The sequence below is a fragment of the Callospermophilus lateralis genome, chromosome 5 (assembly GCF_048772815.1).
Source record: "Callospermophilus lateralis isolate mCalLat2 chromosome 5, mCalLat2.hap1, whole genome shotgun sequence".
NCBI lineage: Eukaryota > Metazoa > Chordata > Mammalia > Rodentia > Sciuridae > Callospermophilus > Callospermophilus lateralis.
Genome location: NC_135309.1, coordinates 4,156,768 through 4,181,587, shown reverse-complemented (window position 1 = coordinate 4,181,587; position 24,820 = coordinate 4,156,768). Strand labels below are relative to the sequence as shown.

General features: G+C 49.3%; 1 protein-coding gene and 1 pseudogene across 1 annotated transcript; one reads left to right on the top strand and one right to left on the bottom strand.

Moving 5' to 3' along the window:
• Positions 1-502: 502 nt before the first annotated feature.
• Positions 503-10,700, top strand: LOC143400085 (olfactory receptor 2C3-like). Its single transcript, XM_076857356.2, has 3 exons — positions 503-1,397; positions 3,888-3,995; positions 10,639-10,700. The coding sequence occupies exons 1-3, from the start codon at positions 503-505 to the stop codon at positions 10,698-10,700; spliced, it is 1,065 nt and encodes a 354-aa protein (XP_076713471.2).
• A 12,700-nt stretch (positions 10,701-23,400) lies between these two features.
• LOC143398888 (putative olfactory receptor 2W6 pseudogene) lies at positions 23,401-24,345 on the bottom strand (annotated as a pseudogene).
• Positions 24,346-24,820: the final 475 nt, after the last annotated feature.

The window sequence follows — 24,820 nt, the reverse complement described above, 5'->3', positions numbered from 1 at the left end:
AGGAAACACAGAGACAAGTTAGGGTATCAGATCAAACCTCAGGTGGAAAATGGCCGCAGGATGGCCAGGAGGCAGGACCCTGGGTGGTAAGGAGGGGTGAGTCTGGAGATGTCATGGACAAAGCTGGTTGTGTGATTGGCAGGACTCTGATTTGTCTCCTGGCCTGCATTCGTCACATGGAACACCACCCTCTGCCCGGTACTGCACCCCCGTGTCACTGCACACTCAGGCACAGGCCAGATGCTGCTGGTACAAGTGACCTTTCCACTGGAACCAGTGCTAATGTCATGCATGAACCTCCACATCTCCCTGGGCCATGCCTGTCCAGGCCTCTCACTCAGACTCTCTGCCTCAGGAAGACCACACAAAGCCATCCAGGAGCATTCTGAGAGCTCAGGGAGCAGGCTGGCTCCTAAGTGGTGAGATGGCTTCCTGCATCATGTCCTGTGCCCCCAGCGTGGGTGGCCTTTTGGCCCCATCCTTTGGGCGTCAGAGGCTGGAAATGACCAATGGAAGTTCTCCTGCCGTGTTTGTGCTCCTGGGCTTCTCTGCTCGCCCCTCACTGGAGCCCATCCTCTTCATGGTGGTCTTGGTGTGCTATGTGGTGTCTATCCTGGGCAATGCCACCATCATCCTGGTCACCCGTGTGGACGTGCGTCTCCACACACCCATGTACTTCTTTCTTGCCAACCTGTCCTTCCTGGACATCAGCTTCACCACAAGCATTGTCCCACAACTGCTGGTCAACCTCTGGGGACCACAGAAAACCATAAGCTATGGCGGGTGTGTGGTGCAGTTCTATGTGTCCCACTGGCTGGGGGCCACCGAGTGTGTCCTCCTGGCCGTCATGTCCTATGACCGCTATGCTGCCATCTGTAAGCCCCTCCACTACACTGTCATCATGCACCCACAGCTCTGCCTTGGCCTGGCCTTTGCCTCCTGGTTTGGGGGCCTGACCACCAGTATGGTCGGCTCCACGCTCACCATGCTCCTGCCTCTTTGTGGGCACAATCGCATCGACCACTTCTTTTGTGAGATGCCTCTCATTATGCAACTGGCCTGTGTGGACACCAGGCTCAATGAAGTTGAGATGTACGTTGCTAGCTTCATCTTTGTGGTCTTACCGCTGGGTCTTATCCTGGTGTCCTACGGACACATTGCCCAGGCTGTGTTGAAGATCCGGTCAGCAGAAGGGCGGAGAAGAGCATTCAGCACCTGCTCCTCCCACCTGGCTGTTGTGTCCTTGTTCTATGGAAGCATCCTCTTCATGTACCTGCAGCCAGCCAAGAGCAGCTCCCACGAGCAGGGCAAGTTCATAGCTCTCTTCTACACCGTGGCCACCCCCATGCTGAACCCCCTCATCTACACGCTGAGGAACAGGGACGTGAAGAATGCACTCAGATTCTGTGCTGGAGCCCTGCCGGGAGTGTGCTGATCGTGACCGTGAAGAGTTACATATGCTCTGTGTATGTGTGTGATGACTGGCATCCGGTCCTGTGGACATTGATATGCACCAGTGTTTCACATCTGTGTTGTTACTGCTGCACTGTTCATTGTTTGTAATTATGTCTGCCTTTGAGGGTGCTTTCAGTGACTCAGTGAGTGGACATTGATAACCTAATAAAGGCTAGGTGGTTGCCGAGCTCTGGGGTGTGACCTGAGTTTGAAGTCTGGCTTTGTCAGTCCACAGATGTGCTTACACTTTTACCTCCAATGCTTTGGGGTTTTATAAGAACCACATATTTTTCTTCTCCCTCGTCCCAGCGTGATCTCCTTAACACCTACTAACTTTCTTGTGGGGAGGGTCTCAGGGGTTTCTTCTGTTATTCACAGGAAGCCCCCTCCAACTAATCTGAGTTTCTGCTGACAAGGACAATCTTGGTGAGCCCTAGATGGCTTCAGAGAGGCGGGTCCCAGGTAAACCACTATGGAGCAGAGGGTAGGGACGTGCCACCCCAACCCCTGCTTCGGGGAGGAGAGAGGCCCTTGGGGTGAGTCCTGTAACCGAGGGCTGAGGATGTGGTTCTACCTCTGTAGTGGAGCCTCAGCACCCCCTTGTGGTGGGGTAGAGGGACGTGCCCTGCTGTGCACTCCAGGAAGACGATGTTTGTGGGCCACAGATGGGTGGAGAGGAGTCCTCCTCCTGGGAGGCTCCTGAGGTGCAGACCCCCAGCAAAGATCAGCCTCTGCCCGGAGCCAGGGTGTGTTGATCTCATCTCTCTAGAGCAGCCTCCACCCAGCACAGCCCTCAGGGCTTGAGTGTCCCCAAGCCCCAGCTTCTGGAACCTCCTCCTGGGACTCTGCCGCAGCCCACCCTGCAGTACATGGATCTGGTCTGTGCAAAAGATTCCAGCTGATAGCCCTTCCCACCCCATCCCACCTTATCCTGGTGAGAAGGGAGGCTCAGAGCTGTTCTAACCAGCCTCACTTTCAGGCCCCTCTAGCTGCAGCTCAATAAGTGACAGAAAGAGGAAGAGGTCACCAGTCCAAGCCCCCACCCCCACCCCAGCCCCAGTACATAGCTCAAGAAAACTGGAGAAGACACTCAGGCATATGCAGCAAACTTCCACCTTTTTTTCCCCAGTACTGGGGATTGAACCCAGAGGCACCTAACCCCTGAGCCACATCCCCAGCCCTTCTTATTTTGAGACAAGGTCCCACTTAATTGCTGAGACTGGCCTTGAACTTGCATCCTCCTGCCTCGGCCTCCTGAGCCACTGGGATGACGATGGTTTGGACCACCTCAGTGCAGCCAAGTGGAGCCAATGTTTTTCACTTTCATGAAGAATCTTTTTCCTTCTTCCTTTTTTCTTTTTCCTTCTTCCTTTTTTCTTTTTTCTTTTTCCTTCTTCCTTTTTTCTTTTTCTTTCTTTCTTCCCTTTTTCATTATTGTTCTTGCTGTGCTGATTGGTTCCTGGGTCTACACACCTACATACTTGTTTCCCTTTTCTCATTTTTAGAATTTTTATGACAGTCCTTTTTTCCCCATTGCCACAGTCTGGCTGGGCACAAATCACGAGCCACTGAAGCAGGAACAAACTTTATTTCTGAACTCCACCAGCACACTCCACACACGCTCCTCGGGAACTCTCCTGAACGCCACTGACGCGGCTCCTCCAGGAACCACCAACCGGAAATCCCTCCTCCGGCACTTCCCCAGCCAATGGGAACTCTCCAGGAATCCCCGCGAGAACTCCAAAGTAGCAGGCCAAGGCGGACAGCAGGGGTCTAATATACACCACTTAACATAACCATTATCATCTCAATGGCTTGCTGGCATCACCTCTCAACCACTCCGTTCTGGCAAAAATGCCATGCTTCTTTCGGACTCGGCTATGGCTCTCAGCACCCCATGTTGTCTCTTCAGGGTTAAAAGTTTTTCTTGTTTATTTTGTTTTTCCTTTGTTTTGTTTTGTTTGTTTCTCTTCCCCTGCTTTCTTTTCCCACTAACAGCCAATTTCTCTTGCTCTCTCTTTCCATTTACTTCTTGTTCTCTGTTTTTTCTCCTCCCTCTTTTAACCATTGCTGGATACTACTCTTGTGCATTCTTTCCATTCAGTTTGAGCATTCTAAACTTTCTCCTACCTTTCTATCCCATTCTTTTACAATGAGCTGTAGTTTCAGCACCTTTTAGAACATTTGGTCTGCATAACTCCTGCCCTGTTCATGCTGCTGCAGGTCTCCCAGCATCAACCACATGGCTGGCAACTGCTGTGTAGTGCTCATCTAGATCATGGCTATTGACTTCTTGCTGTTGGCAATTGCTGACCCCACCTCTCCTGTCTCTTGTTAATTAGTGTTGTGAGTATCATAGTAAGGACTGTGCATTTGTTCTAATGCTGTATATTTCTTGCATTGTTTGTGGCTATTATTTGTTTCTTCCCTATTCTGTGAGGTGCTGGGAATCTGCAGGGACACCACAAGTTCACAAGGAGGAGAGACTGCTGCTGAACTAAACCCAGATGAGAGAGAGTGCACCTTCCTCCACACACAAAGTAATGACCCTCAAACTTCAGCTCTACTTGGTAAAAAGAAAAAAAGAGACAAGAACCCAAATTAATAACCAGGTCTGAAGTAGGAATAGCTGGCGGTGGCCCTTGGGTTCCACTTACAGACATCCACTGCGACGGCCCGTGGAGGGAATTGTCAAGACTGTGGATGCCAGACCTATGGGGGTCTCTGTCTAGATCACTCTAGGACATTGGCAAGTGAAGACTGTGCTCTGTAGACCCACACAGAGGAGTGGAAGAGGAACCACCCAACAGATGCATGAACACAGCACAGGAATACAAGAAATAGGAGAAACAAATAACACAACACCTCCTAAGGTCACAATTCACCAGCCACTGCTCCAAAGATATTGAAGTGGATGAATATCATAGAAATAATTAAAAAGAATTATTATAAGATGATCGATAGATTCCAAGAAAATCAGAAAAGCACTGAAGGGACAACAGTAAAATACCATATTTAAGAATCATGGGAATTGAAGAAGTTTGTGATATGCAGGCTACTAAAATGCATAAACTCTTTAGAAAAAGAATGATAGAAAATTTTCCAAACCTTGAGGATGAGATGGTCAGCCAGATGCAGGAGACATTTAAAACCCCAAATAGTCAGGACCAAAGAGGAACATTAAAATGCCTAACATACAGGAAAAAAAGGATAGGATTTTAAAAGTCTCAAGAGAATAATATCAAGTCACATTTAGAGGCAAGCCAAGCAGAATTTTGATTTCTCAGTAAAGATTTTAAAAGTAAGTTGGGCTTGGAATGATATGTTCCAAATCCTGAAAGAAAATGACTGCCAACCAAGATTTCTATCTCTTCTTTTAAGGAAGAGATTAAAAACCTTCCAAGTTAAGCAGAAACTAAAACAATTCATGACTACTAAGCCAGCATTGCAGAAAATATTTAAATACTCCACACATAATACATAAAAAACAAATGCCACAACTCAAAAATGAACAAAGCTTACTTGAAGAGAAACTAAGCAGATGGGAATCAGGGCTAAGTTAAACATGAGAAATAAATTTAAATGCAAGAATTAATAAAGATCCCTCTATAATACATTCAATGTAAATGCTCTCAACTCTCTAATTAAAAGACATAGCCTGGCAGAATGGTTAAAAAAAAAACACAATATTTTGTTTGTAAGAGTCTCACCTCACAGGCAAAGATAGACACGAGTTGAAAGTTCAAGGATGGAAATTGCTGTACCAGGGGAGTGGAGCCTGGAGACAGGAGTAAGCCGTTTTTTTATCTGGAAAAAGCAGATACCAAGCCAAAGGTAACTAAAGAGACAAAGAAGGCCCTGCACACTGGTAAGGGAAACAATGCAACAGGAAGACATGTTCATAGTAAGTGTTCCAGCCAAATGTTGGCATACCTAATGACGTGAACAGACACTGCTCCACTTACGCTTCGGATAGACCCCAGGAACAGTAATACTGAGCAATCATCAATAGGTGACTCATCTTGGCATGAACTCAGTGAAGACTGTTTGGACCTGAAAAATTTTATAAATTAAATAGGCTTAACAGACATTTACAGACTATTTAATCCAACAAGAGCCAAATACACTTTCTTCTCAGTGGCTTTTGGATCCTTCTCCACAATAGACCATATTTTAGGCCACAAAGCAACTCTTAGCAAATACAAAAGATTGATATTCCTTGCATCTTATTGGATCATAAAAGAATCACATTATAAATCAGAAAAAAACACAGAAACTACATAAACACATGGAAATTGAACAATACAGTTTTGAATAATGATTGGGTGATAGAAGAAATAAGGGGAGAAATTTCAAAATTGTTTGGATCAAACCTCGGAAATAATAACAAGGTGATTCTATTAGGAAAGCTTATGGCTATGAGTGCCTACATAAGAAAATCAGAAAGATCCCAAATAAATAACACAATGATGCATCTCCAGGTCCTTGAAAAACAAGAACAAACAAATTCCAAAACCAGTAGAAGGAAAGAAATAATTAAGATCAGAACCAAAATCAATGAAACTGAGAATTTAAAAATAAAATACAAAGGATCAAAAACAGTTGGTCTTTGAAAAGATAAACAAGATTGATAAGCCCTTAGCCAAACTAACCAAATAAAAAGAGAGATGACCTCAAATGAATGACATTAGAGATGAGAAAGGAGAAATCACTACAGACACATCATAGAAATCCTGAGGATCATTTTGAAAACCTGTATTTCAGTAACAAAAACCTAGAAGAAATGGATACATTCCTAGACACATGTGACCTGCCAAAATTGAATCATAAAGACATAGAAAACCTAAGCAGATCAATAACTAGCAATGAGAAAGAAGCTGTAACAAAAGGCCTTCCAACAAAGAAAAGCCCAGGACCAAAAGGCTCAGCTGAATTCTACTAAATCTTTACAAAAGAACTAATGCAAATGCTCCCCCAAATTTTTCCATGAAACAGAAAGGAATGGAATATTTCCAAATTCACCCTATGAAGTCGTAATCACACTCATAACCGAAACCAGATAAGGGCATATCAAGGAAAGAAAGCTACAGACCAATATCCCTGACAAACTTAGATGCAAATCCTTTAAAAGTAGTAACAAATTATATTCAACGTATTAAGAAGACTGTACATCATGATCAAATTGGTTTTAGCTCAGGGTTACAAGGTCTGCTTTACACATGCAAATTGATAAATTTATCACATAAAGACAAATACTGACAAAAATTACTTAGTCATCTCAACAGATACAGAGGAAGTCTTTGACAAAATTCAGCACCCAATCACGATAAAAACACTAAAGAATTGGGGATAGAAAGATCCTACCTTCAATAGCATGAAGGCTTTATATGAAAAACCCAAGATAAAATCACGTAAATGGAGAAAAACTGAAGCCACTTCCTCTAAAATCAGGAACAAGAATATCCACTTTCACCACTCCTATTTAATATAGCAGTAAAAATTCTAGCCACAGCAATTATGCAAGAGGAGGAAATGAGAGGAATAAAAACAAGAAAGCAAGAAGTCAAATTATCACTGTTTGCAGGCAAAATGATACTGTACTTAGAAAATCTGCTAGAACTAATAGACTCACCAAAGTAGCAGGTTCCAAAATCAACATGCAAAAATCAATAGCTTTCCCATATACCACTGTGAATCTGCTAAGAAAGATATCAGGGAAACAATTCCATTCACAATAACCTTAAAAAAATAAATACCTAAGACCAAATATAACCAAAGAGGTGATAGCCCTCTACTATAAAAACTATTACACTAAAGAAAGATATTGACAAAGACATAAGAAAATGGAAAGACCCCCCATTTCATGGACAGACAGTATGAATAATGTAATATTTAATAGTAAACTATTAAAAAGCAATATACAGATTCAAAAATACCAATAACATTCTTCACAGAACTAGAGAAAAAAAACAGTTCTCAAATTCATTTTGAGAATTAAAAGACCCAAAAAAGCCAAAGAAATTCTAAGGGAAAAAAGAAAAAGAAAGAAAGAAAGCAATGCCTGAGGATCACAATGCCTAACTTCAAATTATATTGCAGAGCAAAACAGCAAAAAATGCAGGGCACTGGCCTGAAAACAACACACAGACCAGTGGAACAGAACAGAAGACAAGGAGACAAACCTGCACAGATAACATCATCTGATCCCTGAAAAGGTACCCAGACCATACACTGGAGAAGAGACGGCCTCTTTAACAAACGGTGCTGGAAAAACTGCTTATCCATATTTAGAATGAGACTAGACCCTAATCTCTTCCTCTGCAAAAATCAACTCAAAAATGGATCAAAGACCTAGGACTCATTTCAGAAGCTATGAAACTGCTAAAATAAAATGAAGGGTCAATGTTCCAACATAGAGGCACCGGTAATTAATTTCTCAATAGGACCTCTAAATCTCAAGAAATAATTCTAACAGTTAATTAGTGGTATGTCATCAAATCAAAGGGCTCTGCACAGCTAAAAAAAAAAGCAATTATAAATGTGAAAAGAGAAGACACAGAATGGGAACAAACCTTTGCTAGCTACTCTTCAAATAGAGGATTAGTATCTAAAATATGTAAAGAACTCAAAACAGCACCAAAAACAAGCAAAAAAAGACCAAATAACCCAATTAATAAATGGGCAAATGAAGTAAGCAGACATTTCTTAAAAGAAGAAGAACCAATGGCCAACAGATATATGAAAAATATTCAACATCATTAGCAATTAGGGAAATGCAAATCAAAACTACACTGAGATTTGATCTCACACCAGTCAGAATGGCAGTGATCAAGAAGACAAATGATAATAAATAATAATACTGGAGAGGATGTGGGGGGAAAAGAACACTTCTACACTGCTGGGGGTTGTAAATTAGGACAACCACTATTGAAATCAGTATGGAGCCTTCTCCAAAGAGTAGCAGCAGAGCCACCATGTAACCCAGCCATGCCACAGCTCAGTATCTATCCTAAAGAATTAAAGTCAGCATTCTGTATGTAGCAATCTGTGCATACCCATGTTTAGCACAATTCATAGTAGCCAAACTCTGGATCCAGCCTCCATGTCCATCAATGGATGAATGGATAAAGAAAATGTGGCATACACAGACAAGGGAGTTTTATTTAGTCATAAAGAAAAATGAAATTATGTCATTTTCAAAATGGATGGAAAATGGATGGAACTTGAGACCAGTATATTAAGCTACATAAGCCAAACTCAGCAAGTCACAGGTCACATATTTTATCTCATCTGTGGAAGCTAGAGAGGGAAAAAGGGAAAGATGGGGACATCTAATGGAAATTGAAGGGAGATCAGTAGAGTAGAGGAAAGGGATCAGGGTAAGGGAGGAGGGAAGGCGGGGAGGAAATATTAAGGAATGATATCAGCCAGTTATTGTGTGTACTTATGAATACATAACAACAAACCCCACCGTTATGTACAACTATAACTCACCAGTAAATATGTGTGGGAAAAAATCCTGGCCAATGTTAAATCTAGATAAGTTATACAACCCCGGTTTCCTGTCTGTTTCTACGTATGGGTGTGCAAGCTGGATTACATGTGCTTTTACCTGTATGTTACCTGATACAGGTGCCAAAATTGGCTAATGGATAAATAAGTACTCTTGAGAAAAGAAAAGAAATGGATCCAAATGCCTTTGGGCTCATGTGACTTAAACCTTTAACACAATTTAGGGGGGTCAGAAGATAGCAGAGTAGAAGAAAGCTGTATTCCTTGTCTCTCTGAGGCTTAGGATTTGAGCACAGGAGGACTGCTTCTCAGCAAGGTGGGTGAAAGAGGGGTTTCACTAAAGTTTAATATTGAACATTCAGTGGCTGAAGGACTTAGAAATTTGGGACAGTAAACGAAGAAGAAAGGGTACCTTGGAGCCCAGCTTTTGCAGCACCAAGGATATCAGTGGCAGTGATGATGGCACTGATTCAACACAGAAGGAGGGACAACATAGAGAAACCCAGATTTGGGGATAAACAGGAGACCAAGATCTGCCTACACTTACTGACCCAGAGGCTCCTCTGTGCACTGGTGCTTGAAAAGCACTCTCTGTTTCTCAGCTGGCCACAGAGAGCAGAAGCAGGGGCCACCTTGAAGCAATTGCTGCAGCTGCTGCCATGGAGCCCAGATATAGAGCAAACACTGCCACACCATCCTAGCAAGCACCTACCATGTGGCCTAGGGTGCACCTAGCAGAACACAGAGAAGATTGTGCCCAGGGGATTCAAGTCAGAGAAATGGAGGGGAGTGCAACTGGCTTCCTCTCTGAGTCTGGTGGCTCATGGAACCAGCTGAAGTGGGCTGGGAATCTGAAAGGTACGAATACACCCAGGGATGAAGCCTGGGAAGATGGTGTTGGAGGCAGCAGAAAGTGTGCAGGACTGGCTCCCTGGTGCCTGGAGTAGAATTCTTGAGAGGTTCATGAGATCCAGCTCCTGACAGAGATCAGCAACTGCCAGGCCTTAGGGGTGTGTTGATCTAAGATCCCCTGAGTCCTGATTAGCCCTCAGGCCCAGCCTCTGGAACCTCACTCATGGAACTCTGCAGCAATCCCAGCCTGATAGTGCACCGATCTGGTCCATGTGGACAAAACTCCAAAAAGCAGTACTTCCTGATCCAGCCAACCTCTTACTGGTCAGAAGGGAAGCTGAGACTAATTTCAAACAATTTCAGACTTAGGCCTCTCCAACTGGAAGTTGAGGGCAACACAAAAACAGAATGGCGTTAACAACCCCATTCACTGGGGTCCTTATCTGCAAGACTATCATTTCTCCCAGCCTAAAACTGAAGAGATCACTGACTGTGGTTAGGGTTCACCTGTTCACCTTGTTAACAGCTGGCTCTGAAGGTCACCACCTGCAGTTCCAGGATGCAGAGTGGCAATCACCAGCCTTGTGCCTGGGCATGGTCATGGGGGCAGGAACAGCATGTTCACTGAGTGCTTTACCTGGGAACTCAGGGCTATGCAATACCTGCAGGTGGACCTGGGAAGGTCACCAGGGCTGGAGAGCAGCCTGCCAGGAGGAGGGGTAGAGGGTCATCCATGGCACCACTGGAGTTTAGCAGGAGGGTCAGGTTCTGTCCCAGCATGTGAGTGTGGTTGACCACAGTACCTTATGTCCCTCCCAGAAGAGAGCAGTGAGAAGGGACTCCCTGAGGAAGCAGCAGAGGCCACAGTGATGCTGCGCTAGTGACCCTGAGGCCATGTCCACCCAGTGAGGACCTGAATCCCAGCTCCCAGGAGCCTCCTAAACACGCACAGAGAGTGTGCACCAATCAGTCAGTTAAAGTACACACAGGGACTCCTTGGCACAGGTAGAAATGGGACTCAGAGTGCCAGGCATTTCCCCTGGGAGACTGTCAGAGAGGAGTCGTGCCGAGACAGGGTCTGCTCTGCAGACAGCCGGCCAGCGGTGTGCTGGACCCTGGAGAGGGCGTCTTGAGGAATGCATCCCCACCTCCTCCATGTCACAGGCAGCTGAGGCCCTCAGAGCATGGCTGACTTCATACCTGGGACGTGAGGATGGGGGAGCCTGGCTAGTTTTCTGCCACTGTGTTATGCAGGAGTCCCAGTGATGGGTCCTTGCAAGGAGGCCCCACAGCTGACCTGAAAAGCAGAAGGCTGGTTTGACACCTGCCCTATCACTTGTGGGAAGAAGTGTCCCCCCTGTGGACAGAGAGAAACAATGCTGAATCATAGCTGACACCCTGGCAAACGCAGAAATGTCACCAAGAGATGGACGCCAAGGGGTGCCTGTGATGGGACAGTCTGGCCAACCCTTAGAGGCCCAGCAACCCTCCTGATGCTCTGGGCTGTTTCCAGCAATGTCCAGAGGCATCCACAGCCTGAGCTCCTGGTGACCCTGGAGCTAGCCCAAAGGCCACAGCCCCAGCAGAGGAAGAGGTGGCCCCTCCCAAGGTGACAACCACACTCTCACCTCAACACTGGAGATGTCCTCCTGCAGAAATAAGCCAGGCGAAGAGTCCAGATCCCCATGTTCTCTCCTGTGTGGAAGAAGGGAGACAGAAGGGGAGGGGCCACCCATGGAAACAGGGAGCTGGAGGAGCAAGGAAGGGGCTGGGGGGAGGGGGGCAGCTGCAGCCTGGAGTTGGCCCAGGGATGCTCTGTGCACCCTGAGCACAGCCAGGGACCCAGCTGAGGCACACACAGTCCACTCAGAAACCCTGAGTCAGTGGAGGAAGACCAGCAGGGCAGGGGGAAGGTGAGGGAGCAAGGGGCACTGGCACTGAAGGCAGCCAGTTCGGTCCCACACGGGTACGATCCTGTCACAATGAACCCCACTGCCACGTTCAGCTCCAGTCCCCAGTGACACAGTCAGCACCCTCACTCTGCACCTCACCAGCTTCCCTCCTCCATGCCATGTCATCAGAGAGTGGTGGCCCAATGACCCTGAGAAGAGCCATGAGTCCACATTGACCTGAGCTCACCATGCAGCTCCATGTGCCCCCAGTGTGTGGACGACCGCCATGGTGGAGGAGGGCAGAGCATTTCAGTGATCTGTGCCCCTCATCCTGCACTGGACTTACCAGAAAGCCTGGGACCCAGTCCCCTTGTCCCCCATGAGGGAGCAGCAAACCCAAGATCACTTAGGAGGGTGAGCCAGCAGCCACCTTCTGCTTCCTGCAGGGGACATGGAGGAAGGGAAACTACCTTGGGAACTGGTAATGCCCATGAATTCAGAGCATGTGGGATCAGGAGGGGCAGATCAGCCCTGGGACCTCACCATCCCAGCTCTGGGAAGCCAGTTCAGCGGGGCAGCATGCCCAGTTCTGCTCAGCGCACATCCAAGACACCTTCTTAAGTCTAGATCAGATGCCTTGGAACTGAAAACACACCCCAGCTTTGCTGAGAAGAGAATAGCCCATGGAGGGAGATCAGCCCACCATGCTCCAGAGGGGAAACGCAGGGGACCACAGGGACAAACTGATGCACAGCTCTGCACGTCCTGAGCCTGCTGCTCATCCCTGGAGCTTTCAAGAGGAGAGGAGGCTGCTGCAGGGGTGTACCAGGGAGTACAGGAGTGAAGTGCAGGAGGGACACTTGGGGACTGTTCCCTGTGGACAATTACACTCTCTGCAGTGAGGGCACAGGTGTGCTTCTTTTATGAACACTGGGGTTTGTTTTTGACTGCCCGCACTGGAGCATTGCTTGCAGAGCCAGGAATGAGTCTGCATGTGGGGACGTGAGGGGTGTTGGGGGGAGTCTGACATAGTTATCTCTTACACTGATTTTGGCAGAGGCTGTAGTAGACTCTTTTTCTTTATTAGTCATTTTATTATTTGTCTACCCCTGCTAATGAGGCAGCATATTTCTTGCTAGTGTGAGTTTATTTGTATTGTGATAATATACACCACAGATGCAGACATTTTAAAGTGTAGCAGTAGGTCAGTTCAAAATAGTGTACAACCCTCAGTGCTACGTTGTTCCAGACCCTTTTATTACTGCAAGCAGCAAACCTCTCTACCTGTTGGTGCCTCCCCTGCCTCTGCCAAGCCCCCAGCCCCTGGCAACCAGGAACCTGCTTTGTTGTGTTTGGATTTGCCTCGGTTCGAAGTTCCATGTTAAGGGAACCAACAAATCTGTGGGTTTCCTGTCTGGATTCTCTCATTTTGCACATTCCAAGGCTTTCCCATGTCGGGCCGTATGTCAGCTTCCCTTCTCTTACAGCTGAGCCATTTACCCGTAGCCCCACCAGCTCCACTGCCCATGCTCTGTGCCTCACACACAGGTCACCTTGCTTGGGCCCCTTGGGCTGCTGTAATGGGTGCCTTGGGAAACCAGGGCCCCTATGGAGAGCTCTAGTTCCCCTTCCTTACCATCACTGTCCTGCCCCTGAGCTCACAAGAGTCTCTGACCCAAGGTAGCCTTCCTCCCCATTTTCTGCCCCATTGGCACGTGTGAAATGTACCACTGCCAAGCCCACAGAGCCAGTGTATCGGACTCCGAGCCAGATGGAGGTCAGGTCATTAGACTAGGCAGCGGAGGGCCAGGGAGATGGTGAGGGTGTGGGAGATGAGGACCGCTGAGCCTTTGGCAGGCTGTTAGTAGGCACTGCCGTGTGCGGGCGGGGCCACAAGGCCCTGGCACCACAGTAAGGCTAGACACGAGTGCTGAAGTGTCCATCGGTCACAAAAGGGAGTAGAAACTGTAAAGGACTCTGGCATCACAAGGTCCCCAGGGTCCACCACTGTCAGTGGACGTGGTCTTCTCAGTTGACTGGGCAGGGTCAGGCTGGGGCACACCCTCAGCAAGGCCTGGCAGCTGCGGGTAAATAGAATGAGTGGTTGGTGTTGATCAGTGGCACGAGGCCCACGGCAAGAATGGCAGAGGAGGGAGGGCTGGGTGGCGAGTATCAGGTGACTCCAGGTGTACTGAAGGCCACTGCCTCCAAGAACAGCTGTTGGCCACCTGCAAGAGGAACCCTCACACCCCGAGGGATCCGGGTCTCCCTGCACATTTCTGTAAGTGCATGTCAGAGTTCCTCCTCTCCTGCTCGCTCTCCCTGGTTCCACACAAACCATCGACGTGACCCTGGCATGGGTATGACCTCGTCTGTCTAAACGCCAGGCCCCAGCCCTGGACTGAGCATCAGTGAACTCAGGTGATGCATCCTGCGTGCCTGGAGGGTATAGCCCCTGGCATCCTGCTGCCATGTCCCAGTCCCTGTGCAGCTGCCTTCAATGTCATGTAGGTACCTGTTCTCACGATGAGACCTGCAGACACAGTGTGTTCAGGACAGACCCTGCTATGTCAGCCCTGGAATTTATCTGTTGCTTCCAAGTTGTGTTTATTTGTTAAACTCTAGGTCTCATTATTCATCACATATGGCTCCTTTTCTGAGTTTAGGATCCACAACCCTTTCTCATTAGACCACACATGGACACATCTTACCCATGGACAGCAGAGCTGTGGGAAGCCACAGGGACACACATGCAGACCTCTGTCCTGGTATCCTAGCCACTCTGGCATCCAGGTGCCTGTCACACCAAAATGAGTGTATGGTAAGAAACTGAGTCCTCAGACCCAGCTTTTAATTGTTGACATGGAAGACATACCTTTTTGTTAATCCTAGGGGAGGTCCATGCTCACTGCCCAAATATTTGGTTCATGTCTATTTGATAATGAGAATACTTGGCTCACTCTTACAGAGTTGAGGCAGATCAGAAGCAAACTTATTGAAAAATGACACCCACACAATGATCCTAGCTTCTCCCTCAAGCTACCCTCTGTTGACACGGGATGCAGTGTGGTCAAGATGACTGGGTCAGGACCAGGGATGCATGGTCAAGTCCCAGCTGTCATTCTCCTGGTCACACGGTTAGTGAGTAGCTGGCAACGCACTGTGCCTGGTCCCTGTCCAGCTCTGCAGCTCGGAGCAAGGACAGCACTGAGGCACAGAGTGTGAGGTAGGGGTGAGGGTGCTGGTCCCGCTAACCAAAGCTGCTGTGCCCCACAGTCTAGATTTCATCAGGAAGCAGAAAGGGGCTCATCACTGGCAGAGTCTGAAAAGAAGCTGGGTTTTTTATGACACTTTAGTTCTGGAAATACCAATACAGATCTTTTAAAAGCTCTATTTTGCAGAGGTCTCTAGAGTTATATGGACCCCAGTGCTGCAGATGGAAAGCTATAGCCACACCCCATTGCAGACAAAGTCCCAACTCGACACCTTCCTACAGATTTGAGGCACTGAGCAGGAGAGGTGGATTAGTGAGTCATCTTCCTGTTCCTGGTGACCTCTTAACTCCACACGCCCACATTCTTCCTCCTCAGCACCCTGTCCGTCCTCAGCTTCTGCTATACCCAGCATCTTTCCCTGGCTGCTGGTCAGCCTCTGAGCCCAGGAAAGACCATAACAACTGGAGTGAGCAGCCCATCTCCTTCATGCCCACGAGGCCGTGGATGCATGCCCCTCTGTTCGTGGAGCATAGCTCTTTACAGCCAGCTGCAAGCTGCTCCATCATGGGTCATGATGCATCCATAGCTATTCTTGCAGATGGCAGCCTAAGCCTGGCTCAATGGGACCACCAGTTCCACCTGATGTTGTCCCCACCGACCACGTCCCTGGGGCTACACGGTCATTGCTGTCACTGACACATAACATGTTGTATGTGAGGTGCTGGCTGCCATCAGCCCATCCTGTCTGGACACACTGTCCTGGGTCTCTCCTGATCCTGGTCTCCTACAACTGTGTCCCTGCTAAGGGACTGGGGTCAGCCTTCACCAAGTGACAAGGCGGTCACCACCTGCTCCTCCATGCAGCTGTGGTCTCTGCTCCTCAGCATGTCCTCTACGGTCAACCAGGCACACCCACCCTCCTCTTGGAGTCCCTTTGAGTCTCCTCTGAGTCCCTTTGCCACCCATTTATCCCATTTTTTTGCTGTTCTTGTATATTTAAGATTCAAGAAGCACTTCCTGAATAAAGGCCCCTGTTTATACAGCATTGCAATCAAATTAACCCAGTATGCCCCCTTCCCAACCTCAGAACAGAGAAGCATGGGGATGATCTCTGTGGGTGTGGACTGGCTTCTGAGCACAGCATTCAGGAGTTTTCACTGTGGACAAGGTAAGCTTCTGTCTCGCCTACTTTTGGAAATAAAAATCACACCAAACCCCAGACCCTGCTGTAAGCTCCTTTTCATTCATGAATTCTCTTGAGGAATGAAAATCCCATTATTTGAGACAAAATTCTTATGAATTTAGTTCATGTTTGATGTGAATGAATAAAGTTTTTTAAGTCATTAAGAACTATGTTGAAAAAATTCAAAACAAAAATTTGAATCGGAGCATCTGTAACATGATTTCTAAAAAGAAAAAAAACTCACAAGAATTAAGCATTAGCAGTAAGAAAGACAAATTGCTGGAACGAGTGGACCTCCACATGCTATCAAAAACCCTCACTTGAACCTCATCCCTTCTACAAGATCAACCCAAACCGGGTCACAGACGATTGACATGCAATGTAAAATCATAGGAGTTTAATAGAAAACAGAAGAAAAACACTTACAGGCTGGGTAGGAGCAGATTTCTTAGCACACCATAAGCCAACAGGCGGCGGAGAGGCTGGCCAGGGAACATCATTCAGATTGCAAGTGCTGCTGAAAGTTACCGTGGAGAGCACGAGAGACCCTGTGGAAACCTGGGGTGAGACATCCGCAGGCCACTGTCCACCCATCGACTCTGTCCTGACTTGCTGAAGATTGTGCCGACTCTACAGGGAAAACAGAAGCAAATCGTTAAAAATGAGTAAACACTGGAAACGGTCACCTTACAGAAAAGGACGTAGTGGTGACAAATCCACATGGAAAGGGGCCCTGAGTCATCACCACGAGGACGTTGGCGTGGCGCGGCCTGCAGGGGGCCTGCACTGGGCCTGCACACCTCCTGCGTGCGCAGCTAAGGCCAGCTGGCGGCAGGGCGGCCACGAACCATTGGTGGGATGCACCCGCTGCCAAGTGAAAGGACTTGGCAGCTTCTGAGGGCCCCTGTACGTTCCCAAGGAAACTTGTATTTAAGAGTTTATAGCAGCTCTACTTATCATTACCCAAGACCGTGCACAGCCCAAATGCCCTTCAACTAGCGAAACAGGCACACGGAGGCCACCCATGCAAAGGAATTCTGCTCAGCACAAACTAAACCTGAGCGGCCCGCACAGCCATCAGAATGGGCGGCCCGTGCAGCCTGCTGACTTTGAAGGGGCAACTTTAAAGTCAGCCGTGGCCTTCATAAGGGTCCTTCAAGATGACACGTATGCTGCGCTGTCCCCAAGAAAAAATGATAGTGATGAACACGGATTCAGGATTCAGAGTTTAGGGCTGGGGCAGAGTGTAGACAGAAAGGGTACCAGGGAGCCCTCAGGATGGACACCCTGATCTTGATGGTCATTATATAAGTCTATGTGTCTACAAAATTAATAGAACTGCACACCAACATTTTTACAATTTTACTTCAGGACAAATCTTAAAATATAAATCAACTCAAAGAAAGTGTTGCTTTCACCTGTATTTTTTTCTTAGGTCTGTACATACACATGGACTCTGCACTTATTTGGAAGATTCTGTAGCAGAAAAATTTAAATTTGAAATTCATTTCTCCCTCGGGGATGAGGACGAGTGTCTGAGGCGTCTGAGCCTGGGAGTCTCCACCAGGAGCTCCTTAACCTGAAGGGCCCCGGATGGCCTTGCTCCCCAGGGCCAGGAAGCGCTCTCTGCCATTGGTGTAACTGTGTTCCAAGGCCAAGTGAGGGAAGACAGGGCTCTGGGACTTCCTGCAGGCTGCCTTCCTGTGCAGACGCAGACGCCTGGGGATCCCTAGGGTCCTGGAGGCCTCCCGCAGTCCAATGGGGCACAGGAGACACTCCTCAGAGGCCCCACCCAGACACACAGTGGACTTCTTAATGGCTCCATTCCCCCGCAGGCTTCTGTGCCAAGAGGGTATGAGCTCCCGGTGCCAGGGGCTTTGTCTCAACAGGATGGATCTGAGGTCATTATTTTCACAGCATTTGTTCTAACATAATGATTAGTTCTAACATAATGATTCTTTTGATTCTTCCCATTTATTTGAGAGAAAACTGCTAATTACCAACTAACAACGTGTTCCCTCCAGGCCCAGAGAAGCAACCAGGACCGGAACTCTGGAACTTCGCTTTCCATGCCCAACCACGTCCCAAGCCTCACCATCCCACTGCTTTAACATCTGTCTCCCAAACCCAATTCCTAGTCTCCATTACTCTCCTGTTTCACTAATTAAACTTGCATAAGTTCTTCCTGAATTATTAAAAGGCTTTTTTCTTATTTTCTCTCATATGTGGAAGCTAGAGCAGAATAATGGAAGAAAAGCGGGGGCAGATCCTCTGGAAGTAGAGGGGAGGTCAGTGGAGCAGAGGAAGGGGGCCAGGAGGGAGGAACCAAGGCAGGAGATGACCAGCCCATGCTCTGCACACCATGTACACTCCACAGTGCATTGCACCTGTGTCCAGCTGTAAAGCACTAAGGTAGACAATAAATGGAAGGAAGAGCTTAGGGAAAGGGAAATGAGGAGAGGGAAGAAAGAGGAAGCACAGAAGACTGAAATGGAGCAGGTGACATTGCATGTAGCCGCAATTATGTCAATGTACTCCACTATCGTGTGACCATGGGACACTAGGAGAGACGTTTTAAAAGACTTTTCCTCCCCTTCTCCTCCAGGGCACACTGTAAGCTGTAGCAAGTGACCTGACTTAAATGTATCCTATTGATGCCAGGCTTGTCCTAGATCCACTCATTTTCTCTCTGTGAGGGGCCAAACCAAACCAGTCAGCTTAACACTGGTGGAGGCATGCCTCCATGCTGAACCCTGGGCAAATGCACCCACTGCCATCTCCCTCTGCCCTGCACCGCCTTCCTCATGCTCTTCTGCTTTCTAACACTCTCAGTCCTCAAGATCCAACAGATGTGTCTCCAACAGGACACCATACCTCAGAACCAAGAGATGGGCCCAGCTGCCCCTCCATGGCAGGCCAGCATGGGCGCCACTGGATTTTCCCACTATCTTCTCATCCATCTCCACAGTCCTTACACTTGCTGAGTGAAGGAAAATCAATTAAGTGCAAATGACAAATGTGTGAATGTTGTCATTAATCATGAATTTTTCTATCCCCTGCAGGAACAGGGGATGTAGTGTCACTGGTAAGTATTTGTGATAAATCAGTACAGCAGTATAAAAGTGAGCTCTTACAATACCTGAGTTTGACTTCTGTGTTCTGCTTCCGAGGTAAAATCAACGTATTTTGCAAAGCTCTGTTAAGTGTGTGCCCTCATACCAAGCTCTAGCTCAAGAGATGGGAGATCCTGCACTGGCTGCACCTACAAGGGGCTGGTCACTTAAGTTCCTGGCTATTTGGGATGGAGCATGAGTTCATCTCTGCAGGTCTACCTGTGACCTGGAATCCTAGCCTTCCTCCTTGGCAACAGCACAAGTCCAGAGCTCTCAGACCTGCACTACAACATACACTTGAAATTCCATTTTTTCCCCTTTCCCCAAAGCAAATTCATGACAGGAAGGTGGAAAGTCCTGCTCAGAGGCGAGAAACACTCACTTCCCTGTGAAAGGTCCCAAAAGTTCAGAGCACAAGCTCTTGGTGGGAACATGGCTGAGCAGCCTGGGTCAATTGCATGTGTCTGATGTGAAGAGACAGAGACAGGCACCAGAGTGACAGGTCACCACAACCTGAAGGAAATTCCAGATATGTCAGAGTATGCATGAGCTGCGAGCTAATGTAGCAGAGGTAGAAGCCAGACTTGCAGGCCCCGGGGGAGACCTTGTCTTCATAATAACATTGCTAAATTTTATTATTAAAAATCAAGTCACAAGACCAGTTTCCACAGATTTGTATCCGCAGGCTGGAGGGAACGTTTGCATGAGTTTTAATCTTCAGAGACTGATCTATGGAAGCAAAAGAGCTCCAGGAAACAGGTAAAACACACTGATAGGCACAGACACACCAACCCAGGGCCCTGAGCCTAAGGGAATCTTACCCAAGGTTGTACCTGGCCCTGAGCCCAGGGAACCCTAGCCCACTCTGCACCTGGCCCTGAGCCCCAGGGAACCCTAGCCCACTCTGCACCTGGCCTGAGCCCCAGGGAACCCTAGCCCACTCTGCACCTTGCCCTGAGCCCCAGGAAACCTTACCCTACTCTGTACTTAGCTATGAGATCCAGAGAACCCTAGCCCACTCTATACCTGGCCCTGAGCTCAGGGAACCCTAGCCCTCTCTGAACCTGGCCCTGAGCCCAGGGAACCCTAGCCCACTCTGCACCTGGCCCTGAGCCCCAGGGAGCCCTAGTCCACTCTACACCTGGCCCTGAGACCAGGGAACCCTAGCCCACTCTGTGCCTGGCTCTGAGCCCAGGGAACCCTAGCCCATTCTTTGCCTGGCCCTGAGCTCAGGGAACCCCAGCCCACTCTACACCTGGCTCTGAGCCCCAGAGAACTCTAGCCCACTGTGCACCTGGCCTTGAGCCCAGGGAACCCTAGCCTACTCTGTACCTGGCCCTGAGCTCAAGGAAGCCTAGCCCACTCTGCCTGGCCAAATCTGGACACAGTGCCTCCACCAATAGAAATGGACCGTGGCCTCCTACGCCATCCCTACCTTGGTTTCTCACACCCAGATGCAGAGGTGTGTGTCAGATGTTTTCTTAATTTCATAATTTAGGAAACAGATTAGAGATATTAAATGTGAGACCCAAAAGTGGAGAATAGCTGGCAGAAAACAGATTAAAAGCTCTATGACAATGACTTTTTGGATAGAACCCCAAAAGCACAGGCAAAAAATGTGGAAATGAACAGAATTCCATCAAACTGACGAGCTTCTGCACAGCAAAGGATTCAATCAACAGCAGAGGAGGACAGAATGAGAGCGTGCACCTGCAAGCCACACCTGACAGGGATCAGAATCCCAGACACACACGGAACCCAAAAAGCTCAACAGGAAGAAAACAAGTAATTTCATTCAAAAATGAGAGGAGGATCTAAATAGGTATTTCTCAAAATAGATATTTCTAACAAGGAGCATTCAAATGCCCAACATGTACACAAAACCTTCAGAACCACTGACAATCAGGGCAACGCAAGTTAAGACCACGAGGTGAGATGTCACCTCATGCTTGTTAGAATGGTCATTATCAAAAAGACAAAAAGTAATAAATATCAGCAGGGTGCAAAGAAAAGGGAACCCTTGGGCGCTGTGAGCACAACCACAGCAGAGAACGGCAGCCCCTGTGATCCAGCAGTTCCGCTCCTGGGCGTGTATCCAAAGGAACAGAGAGTAGTGTGTAAGTGACAACTCACTCCCACATAAACTTCCACAAAGAACACACTTGCGGTGGTGCTTCTGAGATGCTTCTTAGGCAGGGTCCCTTAAGCCAAACCAACCAAAACCAAACAGATCCAAGGAGGAGCCAGATGAGGAGTCCACCCACTGAGCACAGCAGTGTAGCTGTGGGTCCTTCACAACGCCATTCTGTGACACCGGCTGCATTTATCCCTGTGTCACAAGGAATGCCAGCAAGCACAGAGCCTCCTCCCTGTGCGGCCAGGAGACAGTCTAGACAATTCCGTCACCCACAGCTTCAGAGAGGGTCTCAGTAAGCTCTGCAGCAGAATCTGCCCTGAGCCTGAGATAAGGGTTTCCTTCCCTTGCTGGTATCTACTCTAAGCCAAGGACAAACGGAATCCCACACCAGGCCATCTGGAAGGGCACACCTGCGGCCACACTCTCAGTTCCACTGACTTAAGAGGAGGGGTCCCAAGTGCTGCTGTTCACTGACTGGCAGCCATGCCGCTGAGATTCCCAGCCCCTCAGCTCCATCTCACCCAGAGGCATGGAGTTGCCCCTGTGCACTGGCACAGCATCTTCCCAGAGTAAGTGTCCCCACGGGCGCTCTCCAGGCCCCTTCTCCAGGCGATTCATCCACGATCATTCCTCGCAAGGGTGGGATCAGCGGTTTCCAGCCAAGGAGCCCAGCGGAGTCATTATAGGTTAAAGCCACTGAGCCTGGTTGGGGTCAGGTGGCTCTCAGTGTGAACCCATCTCCCTCTGCTCCTGGGTTTTGTACCCCTCCAGGGTTAAACTAAAGCCAGGACTTAGAATAAGGCTAGTCTATGAAAGGGACCATCCGTTCACCTGGAACAGTCACCGGAGGGACGCTGCTGAGCGAGGAATAGGGTGGGCTGAGGCTCTCTGGTCACTCCCATCCCCCGAGGGTGGTCATGGTTCAGGACATGGGAAGAAGGCTTGGGAAAGAGAGGAGCCGACTTTGACTATCCCCAACACGACAACTCCCAGGTCTGTCTGTCACCAGAGACTGGGGGGAGCCTTTAACAGACGCCTGCCCAGCCGTGGTCTTGCACTCCGGGGCTGTGGAGCCGGGAAGTCACATCCTCAGGCTCTGAGGCACCTGCTGCTGCGGCGCTGCTCTTAGTGACATCCGGCTGCACTGACCTTGTAAGATCGCCAACAGCACCATGTCTGAGGTTGGCCAGGAACCTCCCCAGGAGACCAAGATCATCAGTCCCCTTGAATGAAGACCATCTGCCGGGCTCCTTCTAGGTCCTTGGCTGCTCAGCCCTCCTGGGAGCACTCTGCTGTGAGAACAGCCAAGGAGAGGGGCCACGACCCCCAGTCCTCCCTTCCAGAAGATGCACCTAAAAGGCTAATCCCGGCTCATGAGGACAGCCTGGGCAGAGGCTGTCCTCCCAGCATGCCCAGATGCCCATTGGAAATGCCACCACAGTCATGGGCACAGGGGTGCTGAGAAATGCTGCTCACTGTCTCTCTTGACAACTAGGATGTAGTTGCAAACTGCCTGGTGCTTGTGGGACAGGGCAGGTGACAAGTCCCCTGCCATTGTGGAGCAGAGCTCCTAGAGCTGACAGCTGGTCCAGACCCGGCAGGGCGAGCCACACCGGAACCCTGAGCCACTGTGTTGTCTGCCTCACTTGGTGGCTCAGGTGACTAGGAATGGCTCCAGCAAGTCCTCCGCATGGATCAGGCACCCCAATCTGAGCTCCCCGTGTCCCAGTGCTCCAAAACCCAAAACCTCCTCAGCACTATCAGCACCCCACCATGGAAACCCCACCCGGGACCTGCAAGCCTGTGGTGACACAGGTGATCTGAAAGCCTACACAGAGACTTTGAGGCTATGTGTATGTACACACAGGAAACACAGATGGATGTCACATTTGTACTTGAGACTTAAGTGTGAATTTGAGATATCTCATGATGTATATGTGAAGATTCCCAGATCCGCCCCAGCCCGCCTCCACAGAACACCACTGGCCTGAGGATGTGGACGGGGCACTGCACTTAGCAGCCAGATGCAAGTGCTGCTCACTTAAGCTTCCCCAGACCCCTTCTCCCAGCCCAGGAGCCTGGCCACTGCCCCCTTTACATCCTTGTTCCTCAGGGTATAGATGAGGGGGTTGGCGCTGGGTGTGACCACCGTGTAGAAGAGCGTGAGGAACTTGCCCTGGTCCTGCGAGTAGCTGTTGGCCGGCTGCAGGTACATGTAGATGATGGTCCCGTAGAATAGAGAGACCACCAGCAGGTGGGAGGAGCAGGTGCTGAAGGCCTTCCTGCGCCCCGCAGTCGACCTGATCCTCAGCACTGCGGCTGCGATCGTGCCGTACGAGACGAGGATCAGGGACAGGGGCACCAGCAGAAGCGCCACCCCCAGGGCAAAGGCACAGGCTTCCACCAGCATGGTGTCCTCACAGGACATGGCAATGAGAGCCGGCATCTCACAGAGAAAGTGGTCCACCCTGCGGCGCCCACAGCGCGAGAGCCGCATGGTCTGAGGACACATGATGAAGGCGTTCAGAAAGCCGCAGCCCCAGGCCACAGTGACCAGCTGCAGGCAGAGGCGGGGGTGCATGAGCACCATGTAGTGCAGGGGCCGGCAGACGGCCACGTGGCGGTCGTAGGACATGACAGCCAGGAGGACGCACTCGGTGGAGCCCAGCACCATGTAGACATAGAGCTGGGCCACACAGCCGTGGTAGCTGATGGTCTTGTCTGGGCCCCAGAGGTTCCACAGCAGCTGAGGCACAATGCTGGTGGTGAAGCAGAGGTCCAGGAAGGACAGGTTCCCAAGGAAGAAGTACATGGGCGTGTGGAGCCTGGCATCCGCGAGGGACAAGAGGACAATGGCAGCGTTGCCCACCAGTGCCAGGACATAGAAGACCAAGACAGAGGCAAACAGGACCCTCTCCAGTCGAGGCCGGTCAGAGAAGCCCACCAGGATGAACGCCTGGAGGGAGCTGTCATTGCCGCTCCCCATGGCCACCCCACTGTGTGCAGAAACAGCGAGGGCACTGGTAAGAGAACGCAGCATGGCCCCCTGCCCGCTGCACCCAGCTGTGCACTCAAGAGAGTTCACCTCTGAGTGTACACCTACAGATGCCCATTATGCAGGGCAGTGTGCCCGACTCCCAGGTGGGGCATGGATCTGTCCCGGAGCCTGCCGCCTTGGGGAACGGTACAGGCATGTGATGACCAAGGCGGGTCAGAAGCTCAGCCAGAAGAGTTGTCGAGGGCTGGGTGTTGGCCAGTGACTCCCAACGGGTGGAGAGGGTCCTGCAGCAGCGCCTGTGTTAACGGAGGCCATGACCTGAGAGCCGGGCTCTAGCTGTGTTCTCAGAAGGAATGTGACCTGTGGCCCACTGAGCAGGATGCTCCCACAAGAGCCAGCAGGATGTGCCCAGGTACAGAGGTCAAACTCAGGGGCGACGCTCAGGGACTTTGCGAATGCACAC